Source organism: Primulina huaijiensis, chromosome 2, assembly GCF_012295235.1.
Source record: "Primulina huaijiensis isolate GDHJ02 chromosome 2, ASM1229523v2, whole genome shotgun sequence".
Lineage (NCBI taxonomy): Eukaryota > Viridiplantae > Streptophyta > Magnoliopsida > Lamiales > Gesneriaceae > Primulina > Primulina huaijiensis.
Window position 1 is genome coordinate 13,019,735 of NC_133307.1, and position 13,479 is coordinate 13,033,213.

At 38.1% G+C, this 13,479-nt stretch overlaps 1 protein-coding gene across 1 annotated transcript; it reads left to right on the forward strand.

Moving 5' to 3' along the window:
• Positions 1-11,604: 11,604 nt before the first annotated feature.
• Positions 11,605-13,072, forward strand: LOC140959330 (transcription factor MYB108-like). The gene is made up of 3 exons (XM_073417190.1): positions 11,605-11,897; positions 11,989-12,118; positions 12,220-13,072. Exons 1-3 carry the CDS (start codon positions 11,729-11,731, stop codon positions 12,899-12,901), a joined length of 981 nt encoding a protein of 326 aa, XP_073273291.1. The 5' UTR covers positions 11,605-11,728; the 3' UTR covers positions 12,902-13,072.
• Positions 13,073-13,479: the final 407 nt, after the last annotated feature.

The window sequence follows — 13,479 nt, forward strand, 5'->3', positions numbered from 1 at the left end:
TCTACCAGAAAATTATGATATGATATGACAGAGCTCTATTGAGTAAAGCTTTTACGTATGATTTTCAGATATGCACGTAGTTATAATTATTCTTGATACGATATTCACTATTGCACTTTACGATACTTTATTTTTACGTTGCATGCGATTTTATGATATATATTACTTGCTATTCACGATATATACATGTTGAGTCTTTAGACTCACTAGACTTGATTGTTGTAGGTATTGATGAGGTCGAGACCGCGGGCGGAGACCAGTGAGCGATCTTGGGACAACTGTAGTAAACCCGAGGACCTCACGTTTTAGTTTATGCACCTTTTATCGTTCAAACTAAATTTTATTTTGTTGAATTATTTTAAATTGTTGTTGGAAAAACAATGTTGACTTCCGCTGTTATGTTAAAGTTAAAATTATTTACATGTTTATTTTATAAATGAAGAAAGATAATTATTTATTTAGAAAAATTTTAATATTTCCGCTAAAATATGAATACGAAATACGGGCCTTTACATCTCTCTTCATCCCTGGCCACCAATACAAGATCTGCAGGTCCTTGTACATCTTGGTACCTCCTAGGTGGATTGAATACGGAGATGCATGTGCCTCTGTCAGAATATCCTGTCTGATCGAATTAACACTAGGCACCCACATTCTACCTCTGTATTTCACAATGCCATCTGAAACTGTGTAAAGTACACTGCCCTTAGCTTCATCCTTCAGCCTCCACTTCTGTAACTGTTCATCTGAAGACTGTCCTTGACGGATACGGTCTAGCAAATCAGACTTGACTGTCAGATTAGATAGTCTGGGAGCTCTGCCCTTACGATAAATCTCTAGACCAAATTTCTGAATCTCGGACTGAAGAGGTCTCTGCACTGACAACTGTGCTATGACTGCGACTTTTCTGCTCAGGGCGTCTGCCACAACGTTAGCCTTTCCCGGATGGTAGCTAATTTCGCAGTCGTAGTCTTTCACTAACTCCAACCATCGCCTCTGCCTCATATTCAATTCTTTCTGTGTGAAGAAGTATTTGAGACTCTTGTGATCTGTGAATATCTGACATTTCTCGCCATACAAGTAGTGTCTTCAAATCTTCAACGCAAAGACTACTGCGGCTAATTCAAGATCGTAAGTCGGGTAGTTCTTCTCGTGCACTTTCAACTGCATGGAAGCATAAGCTATAACCCGACCATGCTGCATCAATACTGCGCCTAAACCGAGCTTAGATGCATCGGTGTACAACACAAAGTCGCCTTGCCCTGCTGGCATGGCCAATACCGGCGCTGAAATAAGAGCTTACTTCAATGTATCAAAGCTTTTCTGACATTCATCACTCCATACGAATTTTGCATTCTTCTTTGTCAGTGAAGTGAGTGGCACTGTTATCGACGAAACCCCTGAATAAACTTACGGTAGTAACCGGCTAAACCCAGTAAACTGCGGATTTCTGATGCATTCTTTGGTTCAACCCATTCTTTTACTGCTGCTACCTTAGCTGGATCTACCTCAATACCACTGCTAGACACTATATGCCCCAAAAACGCTACATTCTCCAACCAAAATTCACACTTACTAATTTTCGCAAACAGCTTGCGACTCTGCAGGATCTGTAAAACTGTCCTCAAATGCTGGCTATGCTCTCCATGGCTCTTCGATTAAATAAGAATATCGTCAATGAATACTATGACGAACTGATCAAGGTAAGGCTGAAATACTCGGTTCATGAGGTCCATGAAAATTGCTGGAGTATTCGTCAATCCAAACGGCATCACTAAGAACTCGTAATACCCATACCTGGTCCTGAAGGCTATTTTGTGAACATCTGCATCTTTCACCTTCAGCTGGTGATACCCTAATCGAAGATCTATTTTTGAGAACACTGTAGCTCCCTGCAGCTGATCAAATAAGTCTTCGATTCTAGGAAGAGGGTATTTGTTCTTGATCGTTACCTTGTTCAACTCTCGGGAATCGATGCACAGTCTCATGCTCCCATCCTTCTTCTTTACAAAAAGCATTGGCGCGCCCCATGAAGAAAAACTAGGGCGAATAAATTCTTTGTCCATAAGCTCCTGAATCTGCTGTTTGAGCTCTAACATCTCAGCTGGAGCTAGTCGGTACGGTGCCTTAGAGATTGGCACTGTGCCTGGCATAATATCGATAGCAAACTCCACCTCTCTCTCTGGTGGAAGACCTGTGACGTCATCGGGAAAGACGTCTGGGAAGTCTCTGACTACTGGCATGTCTGATAACAACTGAGTGGTCATGTCAGGTGTGGATACGATGTTGGCCAAGATAGGCTGACATCCCTTAGAAATAAGTCTCCTAGCCTGCATGCAGGAGATCATACGAGGGAAACTTCTCCATCTGGCTGGTTCAAACAGAAACTGCTCCATGCCTAATGGTCTAACCAAAACTGATCTCTTCTAAAAGTCGATCAAGACTCTGTTCTTCGTCAGCCAGGCCATTCCCAAGGTGATGTCGAATTCTGGCGTCGGCAATACTATCAGGTCGGCATACACCAGGTGGCCCTGCAGTTCTATATCAATATCTCTGACCACACTGATAGCTAACAGTTCTTCCCCTGATGGGACTGTCCCTGAATAGTTCACATCAAGGCCGATAGACTTGATGTCTAAATGATTAGCGAATGCCTCCGAGCTGAAAGAGTGAGTGGCTCCCGAATCTATCAGGGCCTTCGTGGCTAATCTCATAATGAAGATATTTCCCGTCAACAGTGTAGTGTCTGGGTTCGCCTCCTGAGCATGCATGGCTAATACCCTGCCCTGGGTTGGCTACTTCCATTGTGGGCACTCCTTCAACATGTGGTCACTTGCTCCACATTTAAAGCACTTGCCTGATCCGTATAAACACTCTCCCGGATGCTGGCGATTGCATTTTGGACACACTGGAAAATTCCCACGTCTCTGAGGCGCCTTCTGCTGCTGAATAGGACCCTTGCCTTTCGGTGGTCCTTGATAAGGCTTCTTCCCCTGCTGCCCCTGGTAAGGTTTCTTGAACTGGGGCCTCTGATGCTGCTGCTGCTGATGCGGTGGTGCCTGGTAAGGCCTCTTGCCCTGCCTGTCAGCCTCAATACCCCTCTGATCTTGCTCTGCCGCCAAAGCTCTCGATACGGCAACTGATTAAGTAGCAGAACCAGCAACTCGAACGTCACGGCGCAAGACCGCCGCAATCCATCCATAAAATACCTCAACTTCTCCCGGGCATCATTAGCTATCAGGGGCACAAAGTAACACCCCCTCTCAAACTTCCGGACGAAGTCTGCCACGCTGTTGTCTCCCTGTCGCAGCGACATGAACTCTCTGGTAAGTCTGGATCGTACTTCCTCAGTGAAGTACTTGGCGAACATATTTCCTTAAACCCATTCCAAGACAAAGTCGGCAAATTAACTGCCACCGACGCACTATCCCACCAACGCCTGGCATCCCCTGCTAGAAGAAATATAGCACAACGGACTCGGTCTGTATCCTGCAGCTCCATGAAATCAAAGATCACTTCGATGGATTTAATCCATCCCTCTGCCACCATCGGGTCCGTAGTTCCCGAAAACTCCTTAGCATTCATCCTCTTAAACCTCTCATACACCGCTTTAGGTCTGGGCCTTGCCCCTGCATTCGCTGCAACCTGGTTCCCCGCAAACTGCGCGAAGAACTACGTCATACCTGCAAGCATCTGCGCCTGCATATCCGGAGGTGGACGAGGAGGAGTGACCCTCTCCTCATCACGATGCTCTCTGTTCTCTTCCTTAACTTCCCGGTTAATCACACGTCTGGGAGGCATACTGTTCCAACGATTTACCCAACACGTAAACCCAATATGCATGAACATGATACTAATAGTATAAGATGCACGTAATTTGAATTAAAAACATGGACATGCTGAAATCATGATTCAATGCTTACTACATACATAATGCAAAACTTTAAAACGTACAGACGTGAGTTGTGACGTCGTGAGCTTCGTGCGACTGCAGTAGGCGTAACCCTTTACAAGAACACGGCTCTGATACTAACTGTAACGTACCGTACTTTTACTACTTAAAATTTGCGGAAAAATTTAAAATTTTCTTAAATAAATCGCGAACCTTCAAAATTTGATAAAGTAAACTGTACGTCTCAAAAATAGTTGCAACGGAAGATCTCAAAACAATGTTTGCCAAAAGTATTTGCAAGGTCATCAAAACAGTAACATAAATCGGACTATTTAAACAGTTCAAATGTCCTTAAAACTTGGGCGGTCCTCGTGTTTAGCCTCCCGCTCAGTCCAAGCCTGCTCCTTGGTCCCCACCTCCAGCCTCTTCGTAAACATCCTCGCCTGCATCGATCAAGTCTAGTGAGTCTAAAGACTCAACACGCATAAAATGGTAGTAACAAATAATACGTAATAAAACAACATGCAACTTCAAAATAGGACATACATACTTGAACTTGAAATGAACTGGAACATGGTTACACAACATAGACATGCCATAACGTGAAAACTTTTCTTAAACATGCTGCATACTAGAACGTACTTGAACATACATAATCTCATCATTTTTCGTAGAGGCACGTTTCAAAGCAAGTGACCCATAACATAATCGCCTGATCAGACTAACCACAGTACTGGGCTGACAGGGACGTATCCACTGCCACATACATGAGATCCCCGTTCATGCTTTAACGGGTGGATTGGTCCCCCGTTCATGATTTAACGATTTCCAATCCTGATCTAAACCTGTTCATAATTTAACGGGGTGGGTTGGTCCCCGTTCATGATTTAACGCTTTCCAACCCCATACATAATTTGGTCACAAGACATTTAGCATACCTCAAAAACTTTAAAATATTTTCTTTGCACGTCGAACATATTTACTTGGCGTTGAGGGATTCGTTGGAGGTCGCTTTGGGGCCACTGCTGCACAGACTAACATGATTTTAAGATACTTAACTTGCATAACTTAGCCTTAGGTACTCAAGCTCACCACCAAAGTGACTAAGTAGCTTATGAAATTCTAGATCATTCGGGACTTGACCTCGTTTAATTGTACTAACCATGGCATCAAACCCCGAAACACACTCTAAGATGACGTGTGAACATTTCCCAACAATAAAAGACATGAACTCACTATTTAAACTTGAACATGAGTGGAAACAATTTATTCTCACAGATGGGGTGGCGCTCGGGCGGTAATATTTTACCGCTCGAGCGCCAGGTCTTTTGGAAACCTGCACTCGAACAGAAAGAGTGGCGCTCGGGCGGAAAAACATTACCGCTCGGGCACCGAGCTTACAAAAATGAAACTCTCAACAGTGAAGGTGGCGCTCGGGCGCCGAGTGTACTGGACTCTGCGACTTGCATCTTAATACTCCTAACTAAAATAATACGATTCTTTAACCAATCCATCGAGACTCATCCTAGGACACTATGACACTGACTCGACTCCATAAAAACGTCCCAAATGTTCCCAAAGAAACGACACACCTCACGCAATACAATAAAACCCATAACCTCAAATATTGACACAAAAATAGTTTTTACAACTATTCGTTCTCCCAAGTGCCTAACGACACAAAACGAAACGTCAATAACCATCCCAACATCATTAACAATATACCTATATGCAGCAGCGATCACCCGTCGATCCCCAACGAAGCCTGAAACAATAAAACTTCAAGAATTCATCAAAAACATATTTTTCAGAAAAACGCAGTTTGAGCAGTCCCACTAAAACGGTCATAACTCACTCAATTTTCATCCAAAATTTTTGAATTTTATATCAAATCAAAGGTATCAAAAATTTCTACAATTTTTTTGTTGAAATTTTTCTCGAAATCATGACCAAAAAATCGCAGTATTTAAAAAGACAGCAAAATTGTGATTTGTGAACCAAAAATCCTTTCAAACTTGATCTAAACATGATTGCTCAAACTTCTACACAACATACACATGATTTTCATACAAAATACATCAACATACACATGATTTTCATACAAAATACATCGCAACGCTTACTATGACATGATTGATGCAGAAAGAAACAGAATATACGTGCCTTATGATGATAAACTTTACCAACAAGGCGATACCGAAGCGGAGAAAGAAGCGAGGTCGATCCGGGACGACTTGGCTCGATTTTTCTTTGAAGGAAACCAGCGAAATTTGCTGGAATTTCAATGGGGAAGTGGGGCGGCTGCTAGGGTTCTTAGGAACCTAGGTTGTGCTCTCTCAAAAAAAATAAAATCTGAATGAATTATGTGTGTGTGTTGATCGGCTCTAGGTGTGTGTAAAAGTGTGTAAAGCGTGTAGTGTATGTGTGTGGCGTGAGTTTGTAGTAATTAGGTAATAAATTTGCTTAATTAAAAATTAACAAGCTAATTTAAAAATACTAACTCTCCCTTAATTAATAAAACCTCTAAATTTAAAATAACTTGTACAAGTGCCAAAACTTTAAAAAATTTAACAAAATCATAAAATATCTAAATAGATGATTTAGGCTCTAAAATACTGAAACTTAATAATTAAATTAATACGCCCCGATCCTAACTTAAAAATAAAATACTCCATTAAAATTGCCCAAAATCGTCACCGGGTCTTTTCCTCAATCCCGCCTCGAATAATCGCCTGAAACATGAAACTTGAAAAACATTTTAATGTGCATCATATAACATAAGTAATTTAAAATAATGCATTTAAATAAATCATGCAAGGTAAAAATCAATTAATCAAATGATTTAACAATTAAATAAATGCATGGGTTATACGTGTACAGAATTTGGGCACTACAAAAGGTCCTGTAAAGGGTTGTGCCACCATCAGTGCCGAAATGATCAGTCGTCAACTCTCAATCTGTAAGTTTACATACTTTATATGATTTAGTATGATGTTACCTGCATGATTACATGAATTATACGTTTACGTCACATGTTTAATAGTTTTATGATAATATATGATTTATATGCTTTAGAATTTTTATACGTGATACAGTATGAAATAAGAAGTTATATGATTTCAACGCATGTTGGCTTTCTGGTGGAATTGGACTATGTTGATTTTTGAATTTTAGTATCGACGTTCAAATTTTTGGACCATAAGTAATCGTGAATATTATGAATGCTTTTGGAACATTTAGATTTTCTAAGAAAATACTGATGATTCATGGTTACTTATTGAATTAATTTTTGGAAATTACACATAAGTAATAATGATTCGAAGACTGCGATTATCTTTGGAAGTAGGAAAATGTATAAATTGAGATTTTAAGTTTTGATAAAAGGTAAGATTGGTTATAGGAATAAATTTTTGGGTAAATAAGTTTAAAATTATTGAAATTATGTTATGGGAAACCTATAAAAGGAAATAAGAATGCCAAGACTTATGAGTTAATTATGGAAATTTTCGAAATTAAGGACCTATTGGGTAATTTTTGAGGAAATTAAAAATTATTTTTGCAATTATTAAGGAATTTTGGGACTAGTTTAACAATAAGTACGAATTGAATGGGTTAAATGGTAAGAATTTTCGATGATTTAGGCTTGTAAGATTATTTAGAACCTTGGGATATCTTGGTTATAATGTTATAAGAAATGTTAATCAAGGGTTTTTGTAGGATAAACAATATTATGCTTGAAAAATCTAAGCGTTAGCGGATGCGTTTGAGATTTTAATGTCGAAATATGATAAGTTGATGAATATTTTGGTTATAAAATAAGGAAAGTAATATATGATAAGTATGGCCATCCATATTTTTATATTGGGAATTGTAAGAAAAGTTGAAATTCGAAGTTATGATAACATAGCACTAAGTTATCATGGGTCTTTTTAAGTTGTGAATTGCAAACAAGGATTTAGAAAGAAAAATTTAATTGGGATCAAGGAGACGTAACGACATTCTAGACCTTAAGTATTATCAGAGTAGCGCAGCGGAAGCGCGGATTTTTGGGATACTAGAACTAAGTCTAAACTTTTGATTATCAAGGATAAGCAAATTTCGAGGACGAAATTCAATTTAAAGGGGGAAGATTGCAACGCCCCGAAAATTCGAAGGTCCACGCTAACCATATGCATACGAGTTATTAAATTTCTTATGTATTTCAATTAATTGTTTTAATTGTATAAAGTAATTATGTTGTGCATATTTACATGTTTAAAATATAATTTTCTACATGATTGCATTAAAATGTATTTTTAAAGGTTATTCGAGTGACGATCGAGGAACGAACATCGAGGGCTGAAAAATAAAAAATGTTTTTATTGGTTAATTGTTTTTAATTACTTAAATTAAGGGTTATGCTTTTTCTTATTTTTGGAAATAAGGGGTTTTGAAGTGATTTTATACGCTGGGACTTAATTTTTATCGTTGTTGGATTTTCAACAAAAATACGAACGTTTTGGCAACCCGGCTAATAAATTCACAAACTTTATTAAACAAAATAATTGTTATATTTTAATTAAGCACTAATGGGCCTAATAAACTCTCCTAATGGGCCTAAGCTTGGTTAGTGTTTTAATTATCTATTTAAAGTTCAATTCACCCCACAAATTGAAACATAACTCACGTTCCCCTACCCTAACCACATACAAGACTCCTTTGCATTTGAAATTCATGGCACACACCATCAACAACAAAAAGAAGTTTTCAAATATTGCAAGGAAAATCAAGCCAAGGTCGTTAGTCGTCGTTCTTCGCAATCGTCAACATTTATTCGTGCGTAAATTATGCAAAGGCACGCCATATTCTTTCCTTCACTCATCTATCACACCATAATATTTATTTGAACATGTTTTGAATGAAAACAAATTTCCTGATATTTTCGTAACAATGCATATGTGTGTGTTAAACTCTTGTATTTTGGTTCAAAAATCATGTTTAATTTGTGTTAAGGGGCTGCCATGGTTAAGGTATGGATTAAGGGTGTTTTACACAAAGTTTAGGGTCCTAGACACACACTAAATAAGCTGCAAACGTGAATAACAAAGCTGGAACCGTGGGACAAAGAATAAAAAAAACTGTGAATGTGTGTTGAGTTGTGCTTGAGGCAAGGGCTCGATTGCTTTGCATGGGCCCTTGGGGCTTGTCCAGGGCTTGCTGGGGCTCGATTAGGGTTAGGGGTGAGGCCTTGATAGAGTCCTAGTGGGCTAGCACTCGCGCAACAGGGCTGGTGTAGAGTCCTCGGTTGGTTGGGCTCTTCCCGAAAGTGATATCTGGTGTGGCCGAGAGTTACAAAGGGTGGCTCGGTTTGGGGATGGGTTAGGTGGTCCATCAGGGTCCTAGGTCAATGGGCATGGGTCAGGTCAGGGGCTAGAGTGGCTGGGCTAGCCGTTGGTTCGAGAGGACGTGAAGAAGCACAAGACGCGCAGCTTGTGTCTTCTGAATTCAGATGCGTTGTGCGTGAGTTCAAGTGGCAGGGATTGTCTGGGTAGAGTCTGAGTGTGGTCTAGGCTCGGTGAGGCTCAATGCTTGTAGATGGTTAGGGGATTGTAAGGTTCCTAGAAGGAGAAGAGTCCTCTTGTACCAAAAATCACGCATGCACAGACAGGGGTCATAGGAAGTGGGCTTTTCGAGGGTTTAAGGGGCTGGTCAGGGGCTTGGGTTTGGTCAGTAGGGTTTCTAGATGGGTTGGCTCGGGTTTGGCTCGAGACGGCTTGACCATGGCTCTTGTATTTTGGGAGATGGCTCGGTAGGTTCGTATATGTGTCAATTTCGAAAATTTAATAAGTAAAATTAGAAGCATGGGTCCACGGGTGTGGTTCATGGCTCACAAGGGTAGAATAAATAATAAAAAATGTTATGTTTAAAATTTGGGACAAAAATATGGTGTTTTAGATTTATCCGAGATTTAATCGCCGCACGAAACGCTAATTAAAGAATTATTTGAAAAGCCTAATTTAAACGGAATAAAATTATGAAAAATTATATTTAAGCTCAAATAATTATTAAAAATCTAATTTTTTAATTTGGGAATTTTATACTAAGATTTTATTTAATTCGGGATTAATACGCATTAATATGTTATATTTGAAGATTAATTTAAAAGTCATCGATTTAAGCTAAATAAAATTACGAGAAAATTCATGTAAGCTTAAATAATTATTTGGGACATGTTAGAGTGATTGAAATTAAGAAAAGTTAAATACGTGAAATTTTACGGCTAGAGGCCAAACGGTAATTTTACACCCGAAAATTAGTAAACGTCATAGCAGTGTTTTGAAGGATGTTTTATATGCAAATATGATTATTTTCAATGATTATGGATGTTTATGAATTTTTATATGTTAAAATGTCAATTTTATATGTTTATAGATTTTTATGATGTTAAAGGGTTTATTTTAAATGTTTATGGATTTAATATGTTAAAACATTTATTTTAAAATGTTCATGGATCATTATAAGTTAAAATATTATTTTAAATTTCTATGCATTTTTATATGTTAAGTTTTGATTTTTAAATATTTATGGATTTTACGATTTAATATTGACGTTGAAAAGGCATGTTGCATGCTAGGTTTAAAAGAAAAACAATATTATATGAATGTTTTTAATAAGTTATGGAAATACAAAATGTTGAAGGACGTGAAGGGATTGTGACTAATACGATGATATGTTGGAGATATCGTGAGGGTTATGGTCTTAGTGGGAGCCCGATGATAGTGTTTCCATGGATACGAATACGAATACGAATACGTTAATATGTTAATACGTTGGCCAAGGCCCAGTTGATGGGTGAGAGTGTCGCTGGTGTCCCCGTCGTCCAGTACTGTGGTTTTCTCTAGATGGATCCATCGCCCAATACGAATACGAATATGAGTCACAATCACGATCGGAATTCAACAAACACGAATACAAACACGAATATGAATATGAATATGAATATTAACATGATGATATGAATATGTTGATATGAGTATGGATACAAATATGAATATTTTTATGTTTATATGAAAATGTTTATGTTTAAAGTTGATGCATCATTATGAAAATGTTTTTATTTAAGGTTTATGCATCATGAAAATGTTTACGAAAATGTTATTGTTTAAAGTTTATGCATTCTCATGAAAACGATATTTTAAGTACGAGTATTTTCACTGTTGTATGTGATCTGTATATGTAGTACTTGTTATCAAGATTATGGTGTGTTGAGTCTTTAGACTCACTACGAGTGATTGATGCAGGTGATTATGATGATTATGTTAATGGAGGTCTTGTTGGTTGATCGGACAAAGAATTCCGATTGGATACCGACATTTCTTTTCATTCTGCGTTCTTTATTAAAATAATATATTTATATATCCCATAATAAAAGGAAAAATATTTTAACCATCTCTCGACGCACAAATAAACCATTAAAGTCAAAGTGTCAAACTCCAAAGCTGCCATTAAATAATAGTTAATTGAATTTTATATTTTATAACTCCCAAATAGTAGATAGGAAGCCCCAAGTTTTAAGTTTGGGGGCAATTAATTATTTAATTAGTATATTATATTAACCATTAATTAGTGTAATTAATTCCGTTGCGGCTACCCTCTCCCATATGCCACCTTCTTTCCACCATTATTCAAACTTCTCCTGCGCTTCTATATAAACCCCCACCTTCTCTTTATCTTCTTCCCTGTAATCGAACACCAAACCCCCCAGGATCTCTCTCTCTCTCTCTCTCTCTCTCTCTCTGATCCATACAAAGAAATTTTCTGTGCCAAAAATTGATCAGATTTAATTTACAGTAAAAAATGAAAATGGATGATCAACATGCTAAAGTTTCGAGAAATTACAGTGGAAGTGATGAGGAATCAATGGAGTTAAGAAGAGGGCCGTGGACTGTTGAAGAGGACTTCATCCTCATCAACTACATAGCTCACCATGGAGATGGCCGCTGGAATTCCCTTGCTCGATCAGCTGGTGATTATTTCAGTCCCTTTTCATTGCTTTTTAGTTGGTTTCTTTTATGATCATCAGATTTGTAATGGGAAACTGAATTTTAATGTCACAGGTCTGAAGAGAACTGGGAAGAGTTGCAGGTTGAGGTGGCTGAATTATCTGCGGCCTGAGGTTCGAAGAGGAAATATAACTCTCGAAGAACAGCTTCTGATTCTTGAGCTCCATTCTCGATGGGGCAATAGGTATGATATGTTAATAATATTATTAGCCAATTAAGTATCTTAATATAATTTTTTCTTACGACAGATTTAATGAAATTTTGAAATATTTTTTGTGTGCGTAGGTGGTCGAAAATCGCTCAACATTTACCTGGTAGAACTGATAACGAGATAAAGAATTATTGGAGAACCAGAATTCAAAAACATGCGAAGCAGCTGAAATGTGACGTGAATAGCAAACAATTTAAGGATACCATGCGGTACCTATGGATGCCGAGGCTCATAGAGAGGATTCAGGCAGCCTCCGCCGTGGGCCGAGGAGCTGCAGAGGTGGCGGGGGCTTCCTCCTCCACTACCACAACCAACTCCGCCACCGCAACAGGAGATCACCGGCCTCTCAGCTACCAAAACAACAACAATAATCTTGATATGAGCTCGGGTCAGATGATGATGCCACCACCTGATCCTAGCCGAGGTGTTCACTTCTGCACGCCGGAAACCTCCAGCGCCGCCGCGTCTTCTGACTCTTTCGGGACTCAAGTTTCACCGGTTTCCGACCTGACTGAGTGCTACAACTACCCAGTTAACGAGGGAAGCAATCAAGATTGCTATCTTGCCAATCAACCTCTGTGTTATAACCATGATCAGTCTTTAACTAGCCCGGCCAGCTACAATTTTAACCATGGCTTAGATTTTCCGGTCATGGGTCAAAACTGCAACCAGTGGATGGACGGTGCAGATGCGTCGGATGGTCTGTGGAATGTTGATGACATGTGGTTCTTACAGCAATTCAACAGCAATGTTTAAATCTAAAAAAAAAAAAAAAAAAAAAAAAAAAAAAAAGAAAGTTGAAAATTAATTAGAAGAAAATAAGAAAAGGGTTTGTAGAAATTAAACACAAAAAATGGTCGTTCAAAATAATGAAAAAAAAACTAGTTAAATACTATCCTTAGATTTTGTGGAGGGACAGATTAGTTATCACTTATAATAAATTTCTATTTGTATTTTTTTTAATTGTATTTCAAAGGTAAAAAGAAAATATTACTTAGGAGTTAAAAGTTTTTTTTTATTTTTTATTTTTTTTTATCATTTTCCAGAAATGACAACAACATATTCATCTTCTTCTATCATACATCCTTCATATACACGTGCATAGATTTCGTGAAAAATATTAATTGCACGACCAAATAATAAGATACATGTTTATACTTTACATGAAATTTATCATAGAATATTTCAACCATACATACATATGTGAAGGGTATTATCGGCCAAAAATATTTGACATACTAATATATACACTTTGTTTACGAGTCTTTTATATTATACAAATATTTATAGATCTAGAAATAGATGAAAGATTGAACTTTTTATATTGATAGCAT

Coding starts and splice junctions, on each gene's coding strand:
- LOC140959330 (XM_073417190.1), top strand. CDS start 11,729: ATGAAAATGGATGATCAACATGCTAAAGTTTCGAGAAATTACAGTGGA. Junction 11,898..11,988: donor TTCCCTTGCTCGATCAGCTG/GTGATTATTTCA, acceptor TTAATGTCACAG/GTCTGAAGAGAACTGGGAAG. Junction 12,119..12,219: donor CATTCTCGATGGGGCAATAG/GTATGATATGTT, acceptor TTGTGTGCGTAG/GTGGTCGAAAATCGCTCAAC.